The 25,454-nt window shown below is 26.6% G+C and overlaps 1 protein-coding gene across 13 annotated transcripts in view; it reads left to right on the top strand.

Annotated features, from left to right (window-relative positions):
• Positions 1-21,068, top strand: part of LOC120774523 (dynamin) — a 39,641-nt gene extending 18,573 nt beyond the window's left edge. For 7 of the 13 annotated variants that reach the window (XM_040104227.1, XM_040104222.1, XM_040104220.1 and 4 more), the window contains 10 exons: positions 2,333-2,526; positions 4,815-4,934; positions 6,122-6,136; positions 6,621-6,632; positions 9,774-9,977; positions 10,063-10,156; positions 10,441-10,577; positions 10,873-11,024; positions 14,907-15,053; positions 20,442-21,068. In XM_040104227.1, coding sequence (XP_039960161.1) covers positions 2,333-2,526; positions 4,815-4,934; positions 6,122-6,136; positions 6,621-6,632; positions 9,774-9,977; positions 10,063-10,156; positions 10,441-10,577; positions 10,873-11,024; positions 14,907-15,053; positions 20,442-20,523 — 1,157 coding nt within the window. In that variant the 3' untranslated portion in view covers positions 20,524-21,068. Of the gene's footprint in view, positions 1-2,332; positions 2,527-4,814; positions 4,935-6,121; positions 6,137-6,620; positions 6,633-9,773; positions 9,978-10,062; positions 10,157-10,440; positions 10,578-10,872; positions 11,025-12,924; positions 13,253-14,906; positions 15,054-20,441 lie in introns of those variants that run through there. The other 6 variants (XM_040104228.1, XM_040104232.1, XM_040104229.1 and 3 more) reach the window with 6 other exon arrangements.
• The last annotated feature ends 4,386 nt before the right edge of the window (positions 21,069-25,454 follow it).

The raw sequence follows: 25,454 nt of genomic DNA on the forward strand, positions 1-25,454 counted from the left end.
TTTTTGTGTGCGTCTACTTAATTTAAATTAAAAATTGCATGTTTTAATTTATGTATTTAGTTTTCTATGTTTATTTTAATTATCTGTCTCTCCTACTCCTATGTTTATGATTTTCTTTATTCATTTTTGTAGCATTGAAGCGATTTTTGCCACAAATTCTTGGTTCGTATAATGCTCGATATATTTTAAAAAGTTTTCTACAAGAATTTAATTTTAATATTTGCATTTTTCGTTGCAACTGTTTCTTCTCCTCTTGTAATTTGTTCTCAATTTATGTGTGCTTAATGAAACAAGTTTTGTCACTAGTATTGTGTTGCGTTTTTATTGTTATTGATATATTTAACTAAAAATATATACCATATTTATGTTTATATATAGCGAAATTTTATGAATCTATATAATTTACAATTAATGTAATAATATTGATAAACGTTTAAATGCACACACGACACCACTGGATTTGATATTTCTTTTTATTGGTTGCGCATGCGCATAAGTTTTAATATTTTTACTAGCGCAGATGTTTAGTTACGTTACTTTAAGTGTTCTTGTTGTGCACAAATTAGTTTAAAACCCGAAAAATGAGCTTTTGGCAAGTTTAAAAATAAAAATGCGAATATTTTAACCTACATCTGTTTTAGGAACTTTGTTTTATAAAAAATAACTGCAATAAATTTCCAAAAACTTATTTATTGCCATTCATAATGAATTACCGTTAAACATATGCAGTTTTTATACCCTGAACGGGGTATATTAAGTTTGCCACGAAGTTTGTAATATTTTTTCCTCCAAAGAAGCTTTTTTGTTGTTAATATCGAACCGCAAGATATAGTTAGTTGTCATGCAAATCGGTCAAAATGAAATCCTCATTTGAAACATTTTTTTATGCTACAAAATATTTTTTGCCACATATCCAAGCCAATATGTAGTACAATCTCCGAACAAATTACTCAGTTCGGACCACTATATCATATAGCTGCCATACAAACTGACTGATCAAAATAAAGCTCTTGTCTGAAAAACTCTTTTATTCGATAAAATATCTTTACGAAATTTGGCATAGATCCAAGGCAATTATACAATCTCCGAACACATTGTTCAGGTCGGACTACCAGAGCATAAAGCGAACAAAATCAAGAAAAAAAAAGATTTTTTTATAACCTTATATGCTATAAGAAATGAACCTGGAGGGGCTTCCAAACAGCCGAAGTTAATTTTCTTGTTTTTTTTTTTATTACATAACCGTAAATAGATATTATATTAAATATATTCCTCCAAATTAATCTACATAAACATATGTAGGTATACATACGTATTCGTCAAACATAAATCGAGTATAACTGGTTTTACAGTATCGAGTTTTATGAAAAAAATAATTTTTTTCCACTTTTACATTAATCTAGCCTAAATTTTTTGTCACTTGCTATCTATAATTCTTCAACAACTCTTTCTACTTTTTTATCTCTATTTTCACGTATTATCTATTGTATGTACTTCTGGCTTCACCTTTCCCACTTTACTCTCCATTTTTTTTGTTTCATTGTGATTTTTTTGTCCATTCGCTTGCTTCACCCATCTTTTTTTTAATTTTCTGCATGTAATACGCTTTTGAGTTGACTTTCGTCGGAAACTCGTTTCTGTTTTTAAACTTGCTTTCGGCTAATTTTTATGTTAATATGTAAATAGTAATATAAATTTTTTTAAATTATTTTTTTTGTAAATAGTACATTTAGCTAATTAAAATACTTCATATTATATACTTAGGTTAAGTTAGTATATGTAGCTTAGGTCTCACAAAATTTTACGTATGTATATTGTAAATTACTATAGGGTATAATTGTATAGAGTTATCCATTTTACATGCTCATAAAATTTCTATAAATGAAAACCAACTAAAATGTTAATAATCATTTTTTCGAAATTTTCTTCTTTTTTGTCTCATTCCATGCACGTCTTATTGCTATATCTGCATTTCTTCATCGTACAATTGCTGTTTATTCGCCAATTCTTCTTATACTTCTCATCTTTATATTTAACAACACAATTTTTCGAATAAAAATTAATTAATTAAAAACCGTCAACTGTACAACAACATAATTGCAACACCTCTAATTGACTGCACGCCAAAACCAATACACCTCTGTTTCTCGGGCACATGGAAATTGATACTCTTAACACTCAAAAATTAAAAACAAAAATGAAACTTAATACTTACAAACACCTGCCACCTTCCGTCCATCACTTGCTACATTCTACCACTCACCACCACAAACTTGCAAAACGAAATATTTTGTTTTCCTACACTTGAAAAAACAACCACACAACATTGCAGGCGGTTCGCGTCCCTATTGGTTTGTACTGACATCGGAGAGTATTTCCTGGTACAAGGATGAGGATGAGAAGGAGAAGAAATTTATGTTGCCGTTGGATGGTTTGAAATTACGCGATATTGAACAGGGCTTCATGTCAATGTCAAGACGTGTCACATTTGCTTTATTCAGTCCAGATGGACGTAATGTTTATAAGGTTAGTAATTTTTGTAAAGTACAAAAAAATTTTACAACGTTTAACCACCAAAGACCACGTACAAAATTCAAAATAGAAACAGTAACAGCAACAGTAACAGAAAATGCAACAAAAAACCGCAACAAAAACTTGTAAAATAAAAGTAAACAAGAACAAGAGAAATTAAAAACGCGCTTTAGCTCAATGTCGCATGGTGTTTTACAGTTTTATTTTGAAACGTTTGCTTTCATAGAGGAAATGTAAAGTATTGCCCCACGGTTTATTTATAAAAAATGAGAGTTTTTTTTTCAATTGAATACGTTTTTCGCTACACACCACACTTATTAAAGATATAGTAATATTCACGTAAACGTATTTATTTGTTATTATAATTTTATAACAAAATTTTTTCTTAAAGGAAAAATATAATGAGAAAACAAAAAATTAAAAGTAATAATGATAACAAAAAAATAATGATTTCAATGAAAAATGTTAAATAATAATAAAAAAAATAATAGTAAAAATTAAAAACCAATAACAAATTAATAATAATACAAAATACTAAACAATAATCAAAAAAAATTAAATTGACCTGCAATTTTATTTAACTGTTAGTTTATACAGTAACTGAAAACTTTTTTAATTTTTCCCTAATTCAAATATTTAAAATTAATGAAAAAAATAAACACTTGTAAGTTCTTGATGAACTGAAGTGATTATTTATTCACTGATAAATGTTAAATATTTGTTAAATTAAGAAAATAAATTCAATTTTGCAATTCTGTTCAAATTGAAGCAAATAAATTTAATTTGTTTTCGAAAATTTAATTCGGAATTGGAATTCGGAATTATTAGGATTAATTCATGGGTATTTTTTTAATATTTATGTTCTAAGCCAAACTATTTTTTTTTTAAATTTTTTTTTTATAAAATTGGTTATAAAAACTAAATTTGATTTAAATATTTTTAGTTATAAAAATAATTACATATTTATTAAAATAAATATTAGTCTGGATTAAAAAAAAGGTTTGTTCTAAGTCGTTTTTTTCCATAACGAAATGTTTATAAAAGTAATAAAAAATGATAACATTCAAGCAATAAAAAAAACAATAGTAATAATATATAACTAACAAATAACTTTTATGGTGATCATTATTTTAATCAATTGTTTCGGAAAATTTTAATATTTTTTGTTTTCAGTTTTATTTACAATCAAATGTACTTACATATGTATATATTTTATTTTCTTTACTATTTTCCTTTATTATAACTTTTTAATTTAGTTTTATTTTTTGAAATTTACTTTTTTATCTTTCTTCCTATTTTAACATTTAGAGATTTTGTTTATTTTAATTTTTTCTTGCATTTAACACCCTATTAATTTTGCTAAATTTACTAATAATTAAAATAATTTTATTGAACTTTTTCTCTTTTAACCTGTGGTGTGTAGCGTATTACGAAGAATATTTGTATTACTTACCCCAATAATTTAAATATTTTCTAAACAATTGCGTTGCAAACAATTTAATATCTAATAATTTCTTTAATTTACCTGCCCCCTTATAATGTTATGTATTACTGAATGTATGTATGCCTCTCTTTCACACACACACAATACTCTTTTGTACCCGTTATTTAAATTTGGTTTTCGTTATATTTGGTACATGCATACAAATGTACTATTATGTAAGTGTGCGCTCCTGACTGGTTTATTTGAATTGAATAGCGCGTTGCGCGTAAGCGAAAGAAAAACTAAACAATATAAAATAATATTTGCAACCCTGTGTGGCAACAATCTGTTTGGTAATGGCGTTTAAATTTTTTTGTATTTGATAAAAATTACTATGTTTTTATCAACATTTTTCCCAGCAACAAATTTTCATTTGCAATATGCCAGGACATGGCATGATTTTCAAAACGAGCAGTAAAAAAAATAATAATTTAGCAATAGTGGTCTTGAAAACTATGCTCTTGTCAACTGCTGCATATTTTAAATGAAAACTTGTTTAAATATATATTTATAAATAGTCACATTAGCTCTTCGTAAGTAGCCACTTGCTAAACGTTATTTCCATTTATTTTTGAAACACCAATTTTAATGATTTTTTTAGTTTTTCAAATACTCACCGAACCTGACTTCCTGCGTACAAAATTTATAAGTTTTCTTATATATTTTTAATTTCTTGTATTCTCCACTCCTGTTGCTCATTGAAATTTAGTTTGCTTTAATTTGCTTTTCATGTTTTCAATTACAATTCTATAAGTTTACTAATAAATATTTAATTTTTTGCCACTTTTCCCGCATTTAGGACTACAAGCAACTCGAGCTGTCCTGTGAGACCGTTGAGGATGTGGAATCGTGGAAGGCTTCATTCCTACGCGCCGGCGTATATCCCGAGAAACAAGTGGCCCAGGAGAATGGCGATGAGGTAAGTTGTTTTGCATATTGAAAATAAATATTTTTGTGTAATTTCATGTAGGTATGCGCATAATATATGCATATGTGCTGCACATATGTATGTATGTATATGCGAAATTTTGTTTTATGTACATTTAGTATATAGGATATGTTGTACTATATATAGTAATTGTGGCCTGTTCACATTTAGAGCAGCGGGCAAGTTTTCAACTGGCTACAACATTTTTATATACATACATACATATATACATTGGTAGAAATTCAGCAACGAAATGAAAAATTAACAAACAAACATTTACTGTTGTGTTGCCAATATTTACGAAAGTCTATTAAATTTTGCTTTTACCATATTTTTTTTTTTTTTGCAATGCACACTAACTATATTAATTAATAAAAAATATTTATACACCCTTATAAGTTTTTTGGTGTCTAGTCAATTTAATTAGGAAATCCTCCAAAGTGGTGTTGCAGATTTGGAGGTTAAAAGTTAAATTGAAATTATAAACTTGTTTGTTAATTTTTTGGCTATGAAAATTAATTTATGACGAATATTTCTTTGCAATTATACATTTTTTGAGTCTATTTGCTTGCAGCCAGTTTTCTTTCAAAAGTCTTAAAATAGTACTGCAATTTATATTTTTAAAACTGAAAACTTTGTATTCGAAATTTTTGTCTCAATTAATAGTACTCTTAATATTTTTTTGACAACAGTAACAGTTGAAAACTTACCCAGCTCGCTACCGTCAATGTTGCTTAATAAATAATGCTGTACAAATCGATTTTATGAACACTTGCCCGTCTTTTTTTTTCAATTTTGCCGTTATATTTTCTCTAAACAGAGGTTTAAGCTTCAAATCAATCCAAGACCTATCAATAAAAATTTTTTACATCCAAATTTTTTTTCGGTTTTACTTATTCTAATATATATAAAAAATTTAATAATTTTTGTTGTAATTTTAATGCCCTTAAACCAGAACCCTAACCTCAACCTCGCCCTTCTATCTCCTTTACGCTGTTATAATGTATGTAACTGAATTGAAATTACTAACCCACACACGCACAGAGAGTTACACATTAAGCTACGTAAATAAAATAAATAATAATTATTGAAAAAAATATAAAAAATCAACAATCCAAACTACTTTTGTAACGCAAACTTTCGTATATTTCTCTGTTTTATCGAATTTTACTCCATAGCAGGAAGGACAAGAGGTTTGTTTCACTTAATTCATAAACTTTTGGTATTTATTTTGCATATTATTGCTACTCCGTAACATTATATAATGTATGGAAGTAATGGTTTTTAACAGGAACAAAGAAAAAAAACTTTTGTAAAAAGCAAAACAAAATTAACAAAAATAATTTTAATTTCATTAATTTGGTAAATTGGTTGTATGGTGCTTTGATACTTAAGTTATGGTGTATTGTTTTTTTTTTTTGTATAAATAAATATGTTTATTTTGTAATTTTTTAAATTTATTTATACTTTTTTCTGTTCCTAAATTTTATATTTATGCATTATTGTTTAATTTTATTTTAAAAATAATTATTTAAGTTCAATAAGCCAGTCAATTTAATATAAAAGCAGAACTCCACGTACACTTTTAATTCGTGTTTTTTCTTATTTTTTCCAAATCTATTTTTATACGATACTTAAATGAAAAAATGTGTAAAAAATATGAAATATGTACTACAGAAAACGAAAAACGTATGTTTGCCAAATCAATCAAATAAATTTTTTGTTGCGTATTATTTTTTTAATTAACCGTTAATTTTTTATTGTTCATTTTGTTTGTTATGCGTATGTGTGGAGCAAATGCGAATACAAACTAACCACCCTGTTTATTTAAATTGTTCGATAAATCGGTTGATATCCTTGTTATCTCTGCTAATTTGTTTTATAAATTTTTTTTTGGAAAATTTGTATTGCTTTGAATTAAATAATTATTGGAACAGCAACCGAGGCAAATGCAGATGAATTCAGCAGATTATTATTATTATTCAGTTATCGATATTTGATAATACAAACAGAATTTAATTAAATATTATTTTATTTTAAGTTAAGTTAACTTTCGTTAATATTGTTATTAACTATATAATAATACAAAAAATCTCAATGAATATATTTTTATTTATTTCTCTTATACATATTTTTTGGTTTTAAATAATTTTTGGTTTTGTTGAGTTTTTATTAATTATTGTAATATTTTTATTTTAATTTTTTTTATAGTTTGAAAAAAGTAAGTTTTAGTTAATATTTTTTGAACTTGATTTAGAAATATCTGCTGGAAATTTTTGCATAATGGCCCCGGCGGCTGTTAATATCACGCAATATGGGCGCATACATGTTTGAATAATCTCTCTCTACACTATAAAATCGATAAAGAAATATTGATTTTTGAATATGTATGCGTCCTGCTTTTTTTATGCATAGTTCTCGGATTAATTAGTTCGAATAGTTAGCAGTTAATTTCTCGTTTATGGTTATACGTTTATTTGTTATACGTTATATGTTTGTTTTCTACATTTCGTTCAATGAAATCTCAGTGGTTTACTAAATTTTTACCCACCTACAACTGCACCATTTACGGCTTTTTAAATATTTTTGTTCAAATCATCCCGTCATCTCATTTGGAATACCTCCACTGAAACAAAGAAAAACAAGCAGCAACAAGTACCTTTAATCACAAACAGTTAAATAAAACGCATTCTTTCTATATAAACATTTTATTGCCATAAATTTGAAAATTATAATATAATTATTAAATGATTTCCCAGAATTTTGCAATGTATGCACCGATTAATTACTATCAATTTTTTGATCGCAATATAATTATTCATTATTATAACTAAATGATATCGAAAGTATTAAATAATTGTTTATTCTAAAATTTCGGATACTCGATTGTTTAATGATTAACTAATTTCACTTAGCCAATACCGATTTTTTCATGATGAAATATTCCTCGCAATAATTAATTGATATCAAAAATATCACAAATTATTTTTAAATAGTAGGTACCTACATATGTATGTGTCAATAATTAATTTACTCAATCCTTTACTATTCAAATGCCATTTTTTTAATTCTTTTCTTCGCTGAAACTGGTTGTGTTCTATTAAAAAACTAACAGTTTTAACTCGCAGTTTTAAGTATGCTTTATCTGCAATTTTCATTCAGTGCGTCTTTAAAAAATGGATTTTCTTGTTTAACTCTTCACCCTTCGACGATTACAACTTTTTTCTGAAACATTAGTAGTCTGCCCTCTAAAAGATAGAAGCTTAAAGTTAATTTTTAATAAAATTTTACAAAATACACGGAAAACACATAATGCAAAAACACACACTATATACATACATATGTAAATACTAACTCATTATTACATAACTATAAGGTGTATCAATAAAAGGGATAGTACAGTTGTTTTTAATAATATTGGTTTGCTTTCACTAATTATTATTAATTGACACTGGATAGTGTCAAAATTTGACAAGTGTCAACCAATCACCCGTCGAGTACAAAATATTCCATACACTACACCTTTTTTTGATATCACCCTTTTAAATATACTTATATTTCGTCCAACAAGTATCATGAAAGAATTTTATACTGTATTTTTATGATTATTATTATTTTTTTTAATTCTTGGTAGTAAAAACAATATTTTTGTGTAATATTTCTATGTATGATACTTATTGGGTAAATTTTAATTTTTCATATTTTTATAATAGTCGTGGTTGCAAGAGAAATTGGTTTGTAATTCAAAATTGGTTCATTAGACGCTTCCAGTCGACTAAATGTGCATTTGATTTTATAATTTTCGGATTTGTAATTTATAATACTCACATAATACTTACATTTATGTAATTTTATTGTATCATCATTATTTTGCGTCCTTAAATTGCTCCATGTCTACAATTTTTTTTGCTTTTCATGTCATAAACCTGCTCACTACGTCAAACAATTCCGATAACTTCTATCGATAATTAAATTCAATAAATTAATGTGAATAGCTATACACTCTAACGAAATATTGCAAATTCTTTGATTCTTCTTTTTTTCTTTTGGCTCTAAAAATTTTAATTATTGATGTTGTTGGGAACTCTTTTTTTATTTTATTCAAATACAATTTTCTGAGCGTTTAATCGATGGTTAATTCTATAAGATATTTTTTCCTCTTAAGTGTATTCACTATATAATTCAAAAGAGAAAAATAAAATAATCGACAAAATAAAATTCAAACTTTTAAATGCGCATATCTTGTGACCACATGGCGTTAGAATATCTCTGAGATTTTATTTGACGTTTGATTTTTTTGGAAGTGCTTGATATTCAATACTTTTCCTATATGAATTTATATGCTATTTTCTATTTACCTATTTTTTCATTACTTTTTTCCGACTGTTTACTACTACTACTAACACATTGAATGAGAAACTCTCTAATGGAAATTTGTTGTAATGGGATTACTTACGCTATAATTATTATATTTATGATTTCTTATTGATTTGAGAAAAAGAAAATTTGTACATATCCATTTTTTCTTTTTTTCTTTCCCTTTTCCTATATATTTAAATTTATAAAAATAAATATAAAAAACTACTAAAACTACTCAATTGAATTGTACAACAATTCACAATATAAAATGTAAAAAAACCGTATGTGTAATGCTTCCGCTGCCGCTGCTACCTTTGCTGCTGCTGCACATACGCGCGCACACTCACTACTCTCTCTCACATCCACACTTGTTTATACACAAATTACAACAACTTTGCGTTCATCACCATAAATCACCAACACAATTTGTTCACCCCCAATGTTACCGATATGCGCTGCATATAACAACAGTCCGCCAGCGAAGAGAGCGCATCGGATCCTCAACTGGAGCGTCAAGTGGAGACCATACGCAATTTGGTTGACTCATACATGAAGATTGTCACAAAGACCACACGTGATATGGTACCCAAAGCTATAATGATGTTGATTATTAACAATACAAAAGATTTCATTAACGGCGAACTGTTGGCGCACTTGTATGCCACAGGTGATCAGGTGAGTAAATGCGTTTTGTTTTTTTGTTAATAAATGCGTAAAAATGTCGTTAAATTTACTCACAATTGGAATTCTCTTTTTTTAGGCACAAATGATGGAAGAATCGGCAGAATCAGCTACAAAACGTGAAGAGATGTTACGAATGTACCACGCCTGCAAGGAATCGCTTAGAATTATTGGTAAGAGATATGGCAGTTTAGAGCTTTAATTTAATTTTATTTACTATTTGAAAATTCACCAGATAAGGACTACATATCTGTGAAAGACAACCTTTACCGTTAAACTAGAGTACGAAACATTTAATTGCGTTGTCTTAAGTCACATATTATCAGTTCTTCTAAAAATCGCAATATGTATTTTAATATTGTACATATTTTAACATCGCTCCCACATTTATAATAATACCATTTTGTATTAATGCATTTGTTCTAAACACACATTTAAAAAATACTGTCTTTTTCAGGTGATGTTTCCATGGCCACAGTGTCGTCACCGCTACCACCACCTGTCAAAAATGACTGGTTGCCCAGCGGTTTAGATAATCCACGTCTCTCACCACCCAGTCCTGGTGGTCCACGCAAACCTGCACCTACATCACAGGTAAAACATAAATATGGAAACTTATTAAAACAAACATTAAGGCTTTTAATAGTTACTACTTTATTTTTTGAAATTTTTTTCTGGGTTTTTTCGCTAACGAAGAAGTTTGAGACTTAATTTTATTCCCGATGACATTTTTTCATGCTTATGTGCACCTCTTCTAGGTATATTGCACATATTGTTCCTGTATTTTGCATACAAATTATAAATTCACAGTTCACACACTCTTTTTTTATAACCCAACAAATGTTTTTACCTTGTATTTAACTTAATTTTTTCTTTTTCTCACTTACAGGGCTCTTTAGGCAGCGCCGGTGGACGCGGCCCACCACCACCACCCGCTTCAGGGCGCCCAGCACCAGCGATTCCCAATCGCCCAGGCGGCGGTGCACCACCATTACCAGGCGGTCGTCCTGGCGGCGCTCTGCCACCACCACTATTACCTTCGTAAGTACAGATGATTTTATTTCATTTTTATTCTTTTAAGTAGCTTTATAAATACATATACATATTTAATATTTTAAGTTTTGCTTGAGTTTTTTTCTGTTAGTAACATTTCGTAAGTTGTTTATCGTTTTCAAAGAAAAATATTCAACAAGTATTGTGTAAAATCAAAAAAATCAGTTTCTTTTCAAAAATATTTTTAAAAAATTGGGCATCATATAATTTATTAGCTTCTTAATACAATATTTATTTACGTATTATTAATTTATCGACGGTTGGGACCTCTTTTTTGCTTATAAATACACGCCTGCACTCTTAATAGGATTTAAAAATGTACCAACTACTTAAAACACTACTGTTCAAAGAATTATAATTTTAAATTTATTTATTTTTCCAATAATTTCAATACTTAGGAAATAAATTTCACCTAAAAATCTTGCTGAGACCTTAAAACATATTATTTTAGTTATAAAGAATACTTTTTAAACTAAAAAAAGCTAAATTAAGGGCACCTCTCGAATTACATATGTATGTAGGGTTTACTTAATATTTTTATTTACATGACTAATCACAGCATTTTCATGAACTAAAAAATGTAACTAACAGTACGAGTATTGGATACGAGTATTAGATCATTTGGTAAAAGGTACAAATTTTCTAAGTATGGGATATATATGTATGTATATCAATGTTAACGATAGATTCGAAATATACGCGTTGGCCATATCATACAATAAAGTATTATAAAATACTCTAAAAATATATCGATAATTCTTTATCAATAGTATTTATTGATACATTTTTATCAATAACTTTTACTGCTAATATTTTATATAAACTTTTTATCGATACTTTTTCATAAACAACTTTTCCATAACTTTTTTGTCCATTGTAATAATTAACTTTTTTAAATAAATATTTTTAACTCGATTCGATCGATAACGAAATTCAGATGAAAAATTTTTTATGGTAGCACAGCTAACCAAATTTATTCTTAAAATATGCATTCGTTACATTAAAATAATGCGTTTTCTGCAATGATATTTATTTGGGGTCCCTTAATTTTTCGTATTAAGGTTAAGTTAGGTTATTAAATGTAATTTAATTTGCAAAAGGAAGCATAATTTAACAAATGTTTCATCAATTTCATTATATTTATTCACTCATTTGTTGACGTATGATTTTTACCAATACATATTTATGTATATACATATGTCTCATTAATTTCATAGTTTTCATAAATAATTTCTACTTACTATTGTTTTTGTCCATGATCATTTGGTTAAAGTTGTATATAGAGTTTTCACAATATTTTCTAACATCTGAAAAAATTTACAATAAACCAAAATGTTTTTGTCTCTTTTCTTCCTTTCTCCCCAAACGCTCGCTTACTTTTTGCACACAAAATTGTGTGTGTCCACAATACTTGCTAACACCATAAATGCAACTAATTTCAAAAAAAACATAATTTTTGTCTCTTTTCTTCGCAATCCACAATAATACATTTATAACAATTTGAATAACAAACTCTCTTACTCAAATGCTTTCATGCTTTCATGCTCTCATACTATTTGTGGTCATTTTGGATATTTAAATCACAAAAAATATATTAATACTAAATAAAAAAATAAATCATAATAAAAAATTAATTAATGTTAATAATAAATTTAAACTTTATAATTAATAATAAAATTAAACAAAAAATAATAATAATAAAATATTAAAAAAAAATTAAAATAAAACTAAACAACTTTTATAAAAATTTATAAAAATAAAAATGTGAAAAACAATATTTATAATAATTTAATAACAAAATAACTAAACTAAAATATAATTAAATATAAAAAAATTCGCGCGTCCCCTATCTCATATTGCAACCTTGGGTGCTTGTTTTTTTTAACAGTCGCCGCTAAATCAACTACATAATCGCACTCTAGCCGATATGTGTTTACAAATACCTATCCTTCTACCATTACATATAAATCTAATTAATTAGAAAAAATTATACAAGCAAACAAATATCTATCGGCATCTCAATGTAAACATTCCATGCAAAATATGGCAATAATGAAGAAAAAATATCTATTAAAAAATTAAATAACAAAATAATATATATAAACCACAAACCTATCTGTTTCTTGCCATTAAAAAAAATTTATAAGCTGCAGCATCCAAATTTATAGTTTTTGAAAACTTGCAGCAGCAAATTAAACGCAAACAAAGTAAACAAATACAAATGCATATATAAAATTAGTGTAAGAATAGCGCGTTATTGCAAAAAGAAAAAAACAAATAAATAAATAAAAAATTATTAAGAAACTATTAAATAAAAATATTTAAAAAATATTGAAAAACACAAAAATTTCATATGAGTTGTTTTGTAAAATTGCAGAAACAATTCAACGCTTATTGAAAACCTAAAAATATAAAAAGTATCAAAGAAACTTCAATATTTAATAAAAATATAATTAAACGAAATAAATAAAATACACGTAAAAATAAAATTAAATATAAAATAACAATGTTAAAAATAGTAAATCAACTGCATATACATATACATATATTTAAATAATCACTAAAAAATGTTTGCCATTATTTCTAGGCATATTGTTGTTATTGATTGTAATGAAAATATGCAATAAAAGTTAATTAGAAAAAACACGAATAATGGTCTTAAGTAATTTTTTTTGAACGGTACGAATGCCTTAATATAAAAAAAACCAGCTTGGAATCATTTTAAAATATTTCAGATTTTAAAATTTACGTGAGAAACATATTTTCTAGTTAAAAATTTGTGCTATTGATTTTTTATATATAAAAAACTTTTAACAAACGCATACAAAATGTGTGAATATTATATATATATATTTTTTAATAGTGATTTGTGGCTTTTAACTCAGCTCAGAGCATGAGTGGAGGTGAGGTAGATACATTCAGTGTTGTATAAAGCAGTTTTCCGAAACCGTTTTTTACACAGACGTTTTATTCGAGCTTTTTTATTTACGATATTATTTTTTTTTGTTTTTGAACGTTCTAGTTGTTTTCCAACATTACATATTTCCATACCAAACTTTTATTTTGTTGCGCTTTTTGTATGTTTGTATGTTCATTTCATAATCATTCTGTTGTGACTAATTTATGTGTTTAGTTTTTAAATCAAGTGCTTATGTTTTCAAAGTTTTTTATTGTTATCCAAAACATGGTATTTTTATAATATTTTATTTTATTACTTTTTATTTACGTATTGCTGTTTTTGTTACAAAAATTTTAGGTTTTTCTAATTCTAATAACTTGCTTAAAAAATAATTACACTCATTATGCAATGGAAAAAGAATTCCACTACTTTTTTATCAAAATTTGCGTTGTAACCTATATTTTTAAATAGTTTTTTACAAGCCTAAATCCCAAGTTTGTCACCATTATATTTTTATAATTATTATTATATATGATATATTTTTTTATTTAATGATTGTCGTTATTCTTGTTATTAATATTTATATATATTATATAAAATTTTAATTTTTAAAAATTTAAAATTTATGTTGCAATTATTGTTTGAAATTATGATTCTTAAATTTTTTTGTTAAATTTAAATTAATTAAGTTAATCATATTTCTATGAAAAAATCTCGCTTTTAGAAGCTTAGTTAAAAAGGGGTTTCAAACGTTCCGATAAATGTGTATTTTTCACAACCGATACTCGTTACAAAATATTTTTTATTTTCGCATTTTTGTCGTTAGTCCATTTAACGTTTGTATAACAATAAAAAAAATTACAAAACACACGAAAACACCAAAAAATTCTCTAAATACCAAATAACAATAATAAAAAAAATGAAAATCAACAACTCTTTTTTTGCCAACTGGCAACTCTTGTCCTTTAAAGTCGTGTCACCGGAGCGGTTGGCGGCGCAATTACGCAACAATCTGGAGCGAACCGTTACATACCGGCGAGTATGCAGGGACAGGTGAACCAGGTCGTGGGCCAGGCAGCCGTGAATGAACTTTCGAACGTTTTTGCGACACGTTTCAAGTAAAGAATTGAAAAAAACAAACAAACTTACAAATAAAATTTCAAAAACAAATTTTACATTTGTTTTGCGAGATTGAAAAAAGAAATGCTAAGCTTTGGTTACTAATCGCTGCAACAAAACAACCAACTAAAATTATAAAAATTGTTATTGTATTAAAAAAAATTCTACACAAAGAAACAAATACACTCACATACATACACACATACCACAGTATTGACTGCGTTACGACTTTGTTGTGTATGCGTTGTTGTTTTTGTTTTCGAATTTCATTAGTTTTAATCACGCACATTTTTCAATTATTACTGTTTTAATAACTTTGCTCATGTGTTTGTTATGTTCTTTAAATACTCGATTCTTTGCTTTTAATTTTTTAGTTGCTAAAAATTTAAATTGTATTAAGTTTACATGTCATGCTCTCCTTCAGTTACCAGTAATTTTTACATGCACATATGTACATATGTATGATCTTGTTCATCTATTTTGTTCAAAATTCATTAGAAACTTCATTACATTTTTTTTTTACTAAATTTCATACAAAAGACGACGTTAAGAAATTCTACAGGAAGGAAATTTCAAAAAAAAAAAAACTATTTTTTGGAAACATATTTTTGAAATTAATCATATTATTTTAAAACGTTTTGAAACATTTAAGCTTTCTTAGTGCTGCAAATATATTTATTGCATATTATTCTAGTTTTTTTTATTTTTTTATTAATTGGATAAAATTTCTGCTTTTAAATTTATTTTTTTTATATATTCATAATTTATTTTGTTTTACGTTTTATTATTTTTTTTTTGATCTTTTGATAAATATTAATTCTTTATATTTTAATTCTATTATTATTTTTTAATTGCATTATTATTTTTTTAATTTTATTATTTTTTTAATCTTATTATAATTTTTTTATCTTATTATTATTTTTAGTTTTTTTTTTTTATTATTATTTTTTTAATAATTTGTGCTCTTCCGATCTTTCCTTTTTTATTTAAAAAATAAGTTTAATTTTTTTTTGTCATATTTTTGACGTTTCTCTGACTACTGAATTCTGATAAATATTTAGTTATATCTATTTTTTTATTTATGTATTTTAATTATTTAATTTTCTTTAATTTCTTTTTTATTAAATAAATTAAGATTTTTTTGTAATTTTTTTGACGTTTCTCTGATCTTTCAACTTTCGATAAATTATTACTCTTCTACAAACCGGCAAACCTAAATACATATTTACATACAAACAATGAATATACAAAATTAATTAAATACGTACATACATATATTATACAAACAATTATTTAGGGAATTAAAGAAAATGCGTTAAGTATACATAATAAAATTGAAACAAAAACAAAAAAGAGGAAAAGAAAAACTAAGAAAATAATGAAAAATACAATTACAATTAATAAAAAATTTAAGTACATAAGTAATTGAATTAAAAATTCGTTGTTGCTATTTGTGTGTTAATGTAGTAAATAATGCAAATAATATTATATATACTATAAAAAATATAAATATACTCAATTATTCACTGCTCTTTTAATGCATACGCACTTAATATGTGAACTACAAACGGATTTATGAAGAAAAAAGTTTAAATTTAAATGTTGTAAAAAATGCAACCTTGCGTATGCAAATTATGTTGTTTTTGTAACAACTCCATAACGGTATTAGTATTTAGTTACCACTTTACTGCTATTTCTCAAAGTATTTAAAGGCAGTTTCTGCTGCATTGCTTTTGATTGTTAATAATTATTGCATATTTAAATTAAAAAAGTACACAAAAACAATAACAGGGCAAAAGCTTGTATTGTATGTATGAACTAAAATAGTTGCTTATAATAAAGTTAATTGAAACAGACAGTATACATAAATATAAATAAATAAATAGTGAGGTTAGGTTGTCGACATGGCGAAAGAAAAAATATGTAAATCTTTTTGTTTTCATTTGTGTATTTACCATCATAGATACATATACAAGTATCATTTAAATATCATATGATTTGGAAAGGATATTTAAATAAATAGGCAATTTTTAGGTTATGTCAGTACAAAATTTACGAATTTTTCATGTCTACACTCTCTTTACCGTTATCAACTTAACATAACTGTTTTAACGTCTTAATTCTATAATACATTTATTTTTTTTACAATATATAAATTGTATTTGAATTGTTTTTTATTTATTTTTATTGCAAACCGTATTTATTATTATTATTTTAATTATTTGTGTTTTGAACAATATTGATGATAACCCTAAATTTTTTTTATTCGATTTCCAAAAGAAATATCAGATTTAAGATGATTTTTAATATATTGCCCAAAGTTTGTAATGTTCTTGTTGAAAAAAGGTGTCAACCCTGAAAAAATGAATTCTAGGTGATTTGAAGTTTTAGAAATGATAAATTAGGCATACTTACATACAAACAGCGCATTGAAATGAAAATTTCTTGCAAAAAATAACAATTTTAACAAACATGCTTAACCTAACTAAAAAATAACGGTAAGATACAAAGTATATACAACGCAAATTAACTTGACTACTAGAATAAGAAGCAAACTTTTTAAAGCAGTAACAATATTGCAGTGAAATTTTCAAGAAAATTTAAGCAATGTTAGAACACAATAGATGACAAAAAAATATCGATTAATTTTTTTTCGCAGATTTCAAGTGAAGTTAAAATATAGTTTTAAAAAATGTTGTCGGACTATATACGCGGGAATAAAGCTGTAGAAATAGAAAGTAGCAGAGCTTTTGAGGCATGTGCATAATTTGAGGTTAGTTTAGAAAAATTAAAAGTTTTACGAAGTAAAATTGTAGACAGCAATACCAAAAAAAAACTACCGATAAACTATCCGTGCATTATCTATATATATATATATGTATTACAAATTTCTATATATCTTGTCATTTTCAAATAATTACTGCTCTGCATATATCTAGTGTGTTTTTTTTTTAGTGTAAAAAAAATGTACTCTCATCTTTGATCTTAAAAACTAAAAAGATGAAGCGCAGTATCTAATCATAAAAAAAGTAAAAAATACATATACATATATGTATGTATAGTTAACTAAATGCTCACCTCATATACTCTACACACATTAAAGCAAAATATGTCACATCCCATTAGATTACATTTAAAATAACTTGCGGTGGGGGAGCATTAATCGAACTGTATTGGAAGTTGTAGATGACATAGTGTTTTTAAGAAAATGCCAATAATATGCCTTAGCAGTTTTTGGTGTTCTTACTTACAAGTGTACGACGTAGAATAGAGAACTTAATCGAAAGACGCACGAACGGGCAAACAAATTCTGTGGGGACCGAAGCAAACACAAAAACAAATAACATATAAAATATTAAATATAAATTAATAAGTATATAAAAAAAATAAAAATGTGAAGTGAATAAAACATAAAAATTAACATTTAATATAAAACCTTGCAAAATTGCTGCGTAAAAACATTAAAAAAAAAAACCGATTGTATAAAGAAATTTAGTAGTACTGTTAATAAAATGCAGAGAAAAGTGCAAAATATAAATTATTTATTAGTTTTAAAATATATTTGCATACATACATACATACATACTATACATCAATAATGTTGATAAAATGGAGTTAACCACTTTTGAAAATTAAATTAACGCTGAGCATGCATTATTGCTGCTAAATAATATACATTTTCAGCTGAAATTCAATTATAAAAGTAAAAAGAAATCATAATAAAAATATATGCAAGTAAAGGCGGAAGTAGAAATAAAGTAAATATTTTTTTCTTCTTAAGAAGTAACAGAAAACAAAATTATCCGCTATTTGTACCGTTAGCAATTTTGACATATTTGAGACACGCCTGTATTTGTTGCCACCCCGCCAAAAAATTTCACATCATTTTTTTGATAAATTTTAATTTTTTTTATGTCAGTATTTTGACAATTTCAACGCATAAATTTCTATGAAAACATTTATTGCAATATATTATTGTCGTTGAATGACAGCTTAAAGTCGATAAATTCGAACAAACAATATTTTTCTGATTTATATTTGGTAAAATTTTACGCAATCAGCTGCTTTACGTCATTACGTCAAACTGCAAGTAAAAAATTCTTACAGATTGTACAATATTATTTTCACGCAGTTGATATTTTTGTGATAGTACTTTGACGCAAATGTGCGCATATGAAAATCAGTTTTAGTATCAATTTTTGCTGCCTTAACAGTCATAATTTCGCAAGTTGAGTATTAAACTGTAGTTCAAGTTTTGTAAATTTTGACGTAAACAGCAATTACGTCATTATATTGACATGTCTTGCTTATCTCATATTTATTATTTGCCATTATCTTACTGCTACTTACGTTATCGGCTCTTCTTTTATCCATACACCAGTAGAAAACCTTTTGACAATGCTCATCTGTCAGTTGACGGATTGACGCCAAAAAACCATTACATTCCTTTACAAATTCACTCAAACAATACATAATCCACAAGCATTTAAATATGTATTTGATATCTATGTATGTATAACTAAAGTAAATTTTTTTGAGTGTAAAATTGTTGGGCTTCACCATAGTAGCCACATAAGAAAAATAAATAAATATACACAACTTTCAATGCAAGTAAGCTTTGCAATAGAAAAAAAGAAATCACCTTATATGGTACTATAACGCATTATAAAAGAAACAGCAGTGAATTACGCAAGGAAATGTTTTGAATAAAATATATATTATATTAAATAAAATTTTGTAATTTTTTTCGATATAGTGTACCCATAAATGGCATCATACACTTCGAAAAGTGACAATATGATCAGCTGTTTGCTAAAAATAAGCGTACTTTCTAATCTTTTCGGTTTACAAAATATAGTTACTTCGGAGTTCTAATAGGTCCTACACATGCAATCGTGGTGCAAGAAAAGCAATATTTTCTTGATCGCTATTAATTTGATCGAAGCTATTAAGACCTTTCGCAGGTCATAAATAAATTACATATCATCACTGCATTCTAAATCATTCGTTGCGATACCAAAACATATATTTTATTTAATTGAAATGAAATTTAAAACCGGCGTTTGCCAATTTAATGTGTAGAGAATCCACTTGTCTGCTTTTGGTGCTGGGCATATTCTCTCTATTTACCTAACCTTTCACGCTTTCACTACAATCACTGTATATTCCGCATACGCCAAGGTGAGTGTACGCTGAATTTTATTGATATAAGAAAAATATATACAAAACTAATGTTTGTGTTACGCAGCAACTCTATAACTAATATTTAACTGCACTCTATTTATACTTCACTCTCTTTATTTTATGCTCCATTATTTTTGTATTTTTTTAATAAAATTTTATTAATTTTTCTAACTTTTCTGTGCCTTAAATTTTCTTCCCTACAGTCGTCCTGTGCCGAATGCACCACCCAAGCTGCCGGAACGACCTTCATATTATGGCAACACCACAAACGGGCGGCCATATTAAACAGGCTGTGCAAATGGCGATTGCGCCATTTAGAGGTACTCGTTTTGCGAGTGGATTCCACCGCTTTTGTTGGTGTTCGTATGTAACAATACACAATAGACTTTAAATATTAACAAGAAGGTAGCGAAGACAAAATAACATTTAAATTGCTAAGATTAACAAACCCCTAATTGAACGTAGTGTCTATCGAAAGTTTTAAAACGAAAAAATAGCAAAAAAAAAAAAAAACACGAAATTTGAAAGTTTAATCAAGCGCGTAAATTTCCTTGTGTGCTCGCGTTAAATTTGTTATTTGTGGCAACTCAATGTAACTCAATTGCATAGTCTGTGGTGTGCGTAATTTTTCATTTGACGTTTAGAAATGTGGATATTAGCTGATTCACGATTTAGTCAGCAAAACGCATATAAATTCATTTGTAAAATTTTTCCGGGCTGTAAAATGAATTGTCTTATAAGGAGTGCTGAATAAAATACGTAAAGCAGATACAAAATTAAAGTAACATAAGGCCTAAGGACTATCAATCGCATACCCGAAACCAAAACAACATAATTTACAGAAAATGTGCAACCAAAACGTGTAAATAATTCAAAACTTAGCAGAAAAGAAAATATGTTGTGTGGCAGAATGACTAAACATTAGCTAAACCACAGCTACCCACATTTTTGCAGCACACTTTCACAACTAAATTTTCTAATAAAATGGATATTTTGTAAATAAATAAAAAAATACACAATACATAGTTATATATAAATACAACTGCACAGCTACGTACAATTGTTAGCAAACAAATCGTGATGATCAGCTGATTTAAGTATTTTTTTTAATTACAAATTAAAATTACTCCACTATAATTTTAAAAATGCTACAATAAGTGTAGAAAATTAAAGTATAAAACTTTAGCGCATTAAGTATTGTAACCATAATAGTAACAGTCAAGCTAAGTTCTGTATATTTAATAAACAAAAATATAAAATATTTAATTAAAAGAAATAAATTAATAAGTCTATAAAACCGAGTTTTATCCATTTTTTTATTGGCAAAATAAAATTGGCGTAAGTACCCCTGCAATTATGCATTTTTTGCCACCCTTCCATTTTTTCTCGCCACCACTGTCAACGCACGCGCAAATTTCAATTCTCACATGTGGCGCCAGGATTTGCACCAGGCGACCAGAAGTGCACAGCAGGTGTCCACTGCAACCGATTTCATTTCATGCGAGTCACCCTGCACACATTACATTTAGCCAATACACAAACCACATAGATAAATTTTATTTAAGCTGAGCCACCCTATACGCAAACGCCTGAAAGCATGCAGCAGAAAAGCGCCACTGCGCGCGGCAAATCAAAATTTACATGACAAATCAACACACCCCATTTCACTAGGCACACAGAAGCGCCCAACAGGTGGCTGCGAAAAATTTTGCGTGCATGCACACACGCACGAACACGTGTTTCCGTGCAGCTGCAGGCATTTACGCATAACTCAGGCATTTCTTAGCCGATTTTGATGATTGAGGTGTCAAATGAAAGCGTGGAGAAATGCGGTGCTGCTGAAATAGATTTTAAAATAAAATTTTGAATGGCTAAATTTTAAAATGATTTACAAAGTAATTTTTACGTTATTTATAAATAGAAAATGATTTTATAAGCAAAATTGGAGATTTCTTTGCAAATTTTGCAATACTATTTTTTTAAAATGAATTGAAAATTGTTTTTACGGTACTTTTCAGTAAAAAATAATAATTTTAAAGTAAATTTTTTAAATTTTGATAGTTTACGGATTAAAAAAAATAGTTTCACGTAAATTTTTAAATATTGATATTTTAAATGAAGTAAGCATAATTTTTACGTTAGTTTTAAATACAAAAATGTTTTAAATGTTTGTTGCCAATATTATTTTATAAAAAAAAATATTTTATAATGCAAAAAATTCAGATTTGCATAAATTTTTCGTAAATAATATCTATTAAAACATTTTTCTTCATTTTTAATGCGTTTTTACATTATTCGTATCACCAGAGTTGTGTTTTTAATGAAAACACAAATCTTGTCGTTTTCCTAGTGTTTTTTTTATTGATCTGTATCTACCATTCAAAGTAAGGATATTTCTTTAATAATTTGTTATCCGGGTTTACATTGAATCGCACAACAGTATTTACATGCATACATGGTTTTACACAATTTTTGCGCCATTTTTGGCCTATGCACATACAAGTTTGTCGCACTTATTTATTTACGTTTCTATTTTTCTTTTTCTTTTGAAGATTTTTTTCACTTTTTGGACCAGAAATTTTTTAGTTAGACCAGCAATTGCTTACATAATAATAATATATATATATCAATTTCTGCTTTTGCAGTTTTTTTCAAGTTGGTTCGTATAATATTGTACAATGTATGTGGGTTTGTTAAATATTTGTTTATTAAATATGTTTTGAAAGTAATTGAATTCATGTCGCATAACAATTAGGAGCTTATTAAAGCTTGCTTCATTCAGCAGAAGTAACTAGCGTGCTGTAAACTTAAATACAATAATAATTTATATATAAATATTGGAAATTTAGTTAATATTTTTAATAATATAGTATACATATAGAGTGTGTCTAAATAGTTACTGTTTGTATTTTGTATTAGCGATCAATTTATAAAGTTTCAATAACATATTTACGCATGTATTTCATATAATTTATAATTGAAACATTTCTTTGGAATATATACTTTTTGTATATGTATATTTTAGTGTGTATGAGTATTGTTAGATGTATTTGTGTATGCATATTTCGTAAAAGTTCTTTATAACATTTGTGTGTGTGTATTTAAATAATTCAAACAATACTAATGCTACTTCATCTAACCCACAATGGCTTTATAACATTTTATATTTATTTAGTTGTTGAATTTGTTTAATTAAATTCCATGACATACCATAAAAACATTTATCATTAGAAGTTGCACTAGTTATTAGTTGACTAAGTTGAAATTTATGTATAAGTTAAATTAAATCGCATGTATCACTAATTTTACGGTAATTTTAAGTATACTATATATGTTTTAAGTAATTATATTTATGTATGTGTTTGTATATATATTTCACTAATTTGAATACTATATATTTCATAACTTTTTTATAATTTTTATAACTTTTTTTAAATACATTTTATAACTTCTTCGTATATTATATAAATTGTAATAAATACATGTGTGCTAGTATATTTTGCACAAAGTGTACAATATGAACAAGGTTGTTTTTTAATAAATTGTAATCTTTTTCAAATAAAATAGTTTTTTTTTCAATAAATTGTAGATTTTTTAAATAAGTTGACGTTCTTTTAAATCAATTATAGTTTTTTTTTAATAAATTGTAGATTTTTCTTAAAAAATTGTAGTTTTTTTTTAATAAGTTGTAGTTTGTTTTTAATAAATTATATTTTTTTCAATAAATTGAAAATTTTTTAAATAAATTGAAGTTCTTTCAAATAAATTAATGTTTTTTCAAAAAATTGTAGATTTTTCTTAATAAATTGTAGTTTTTCTTAATAAGTTGTCGTTCTTTTTTAATAAATTAAAGTTTTTGTTTTCAATAAATCGCATATTTTTTAATAAATATTAGTTTTTGTTCGTCCACTTTGTTACTGTTCCGAAATATTCCCACTTCAAAGATTTTTACTTGTCACTAAAGTAATACATTTTCGCTAGTTGTTATTTAAGAAATGTTTCATGTAGTGCTATACATATTTAGCAAACATTTCAATTATGTTTAGAGTTATAATGTGCGTAACTCTCTTTTTAATACTTCTTAAATACGTCTGACTTTCGCGAGCCACAACTTTCTGTAAATATTATTTTTTATTATATGTAAACAATTCTAGAGTTACCTTCCTTATATTATTATTTAATATCGATACATTTGGAGTTAACATGTTCATATTATTTTCTAATATCGATAAAATTAGCGTTGTCTTGCTCATTTCAATTTTTCATTATTATATATATTTTTTAAACATTATAAATTTTTTAATTATTTGACATTTTTTTAATTAATACAAATTTTTTTAAATTTTTTATTAATTATTATAAATTTTCCAAATCTAATATTATACTATAATGCATTTATCTTGCACCTTTACGAACTTCGACTTCAATGAAATTTGCAAAATCTTGTTTACTTACAATTTTCACGCTACATTTTACATATTCTGCTTACTTTTTATGCAACTATCCGCATTTCAAGCGCGCCTTTCTTTTCTTGTTAACCATTATTTTTGCGATATTTGCCTTTTTCTGTTCAATTTTCAATCGCTCACTACATTTTCATGTTTTTTTAATTACAATTTCTTTTAAACATCATTTTATTTTTTAGTTTGGTTTATATTTTAATTGCTATGCTGACTGCTTAAAACCCCATACGTGCGTTGGGCGTGCATACATAAATATATAAAATTTGCTTACGCTATAAAAATTGGCACACACTGTAAGCAGTGTTGCCGTAATAAGAAAAAAAATTGACAGAATTATTTACGAGTTTGTTGAACGTTGTTTTTTGTTGTTGTTGTCACTGTTTGCTTTTTTTATATTGAAAATTGCATATATGTAGTACATACATATATATACATATATATGGTTTTCTAATATTATTGCTCGTTTGTTGAAATATATATACTCTATGTATGGTATACATATACTCAAGGCGTTTTCCTCAATATTTAAGCGATTGTTTTGACTTTTGTTTGTTTTTGGTGTTACAATGATTACGAATTCGTTTGATATACGCGCCCGCGCTGCAGCTTGTCCGTTTTATCAATCAAATTACCTGCAGTTGCAGTTTACCGTTATGCGCATTTCAGTTGTTGCATGCGGCTGTTGTCACATTTCCGTTAGCCGGCGCGTGCTGCCTGTTGTTCAGCGCTGTTATTGCAAATTGTCATGCGTTC

This window comes from Bactrocera tryoni, chromosome 4 (assembly GCF_016617805.1).
Source record: "Bactrocera tryoni isolate S06 chromosome 4, CSIRO_BtryS06_freeze2, whole genome shotgun sequence".
Lineage (NCBI taxonomy): Eukaryota > Metazoa > Arthropoda > Insecta > Diptera > Tephritidae > Bactrocera > Bactrocera tryoni.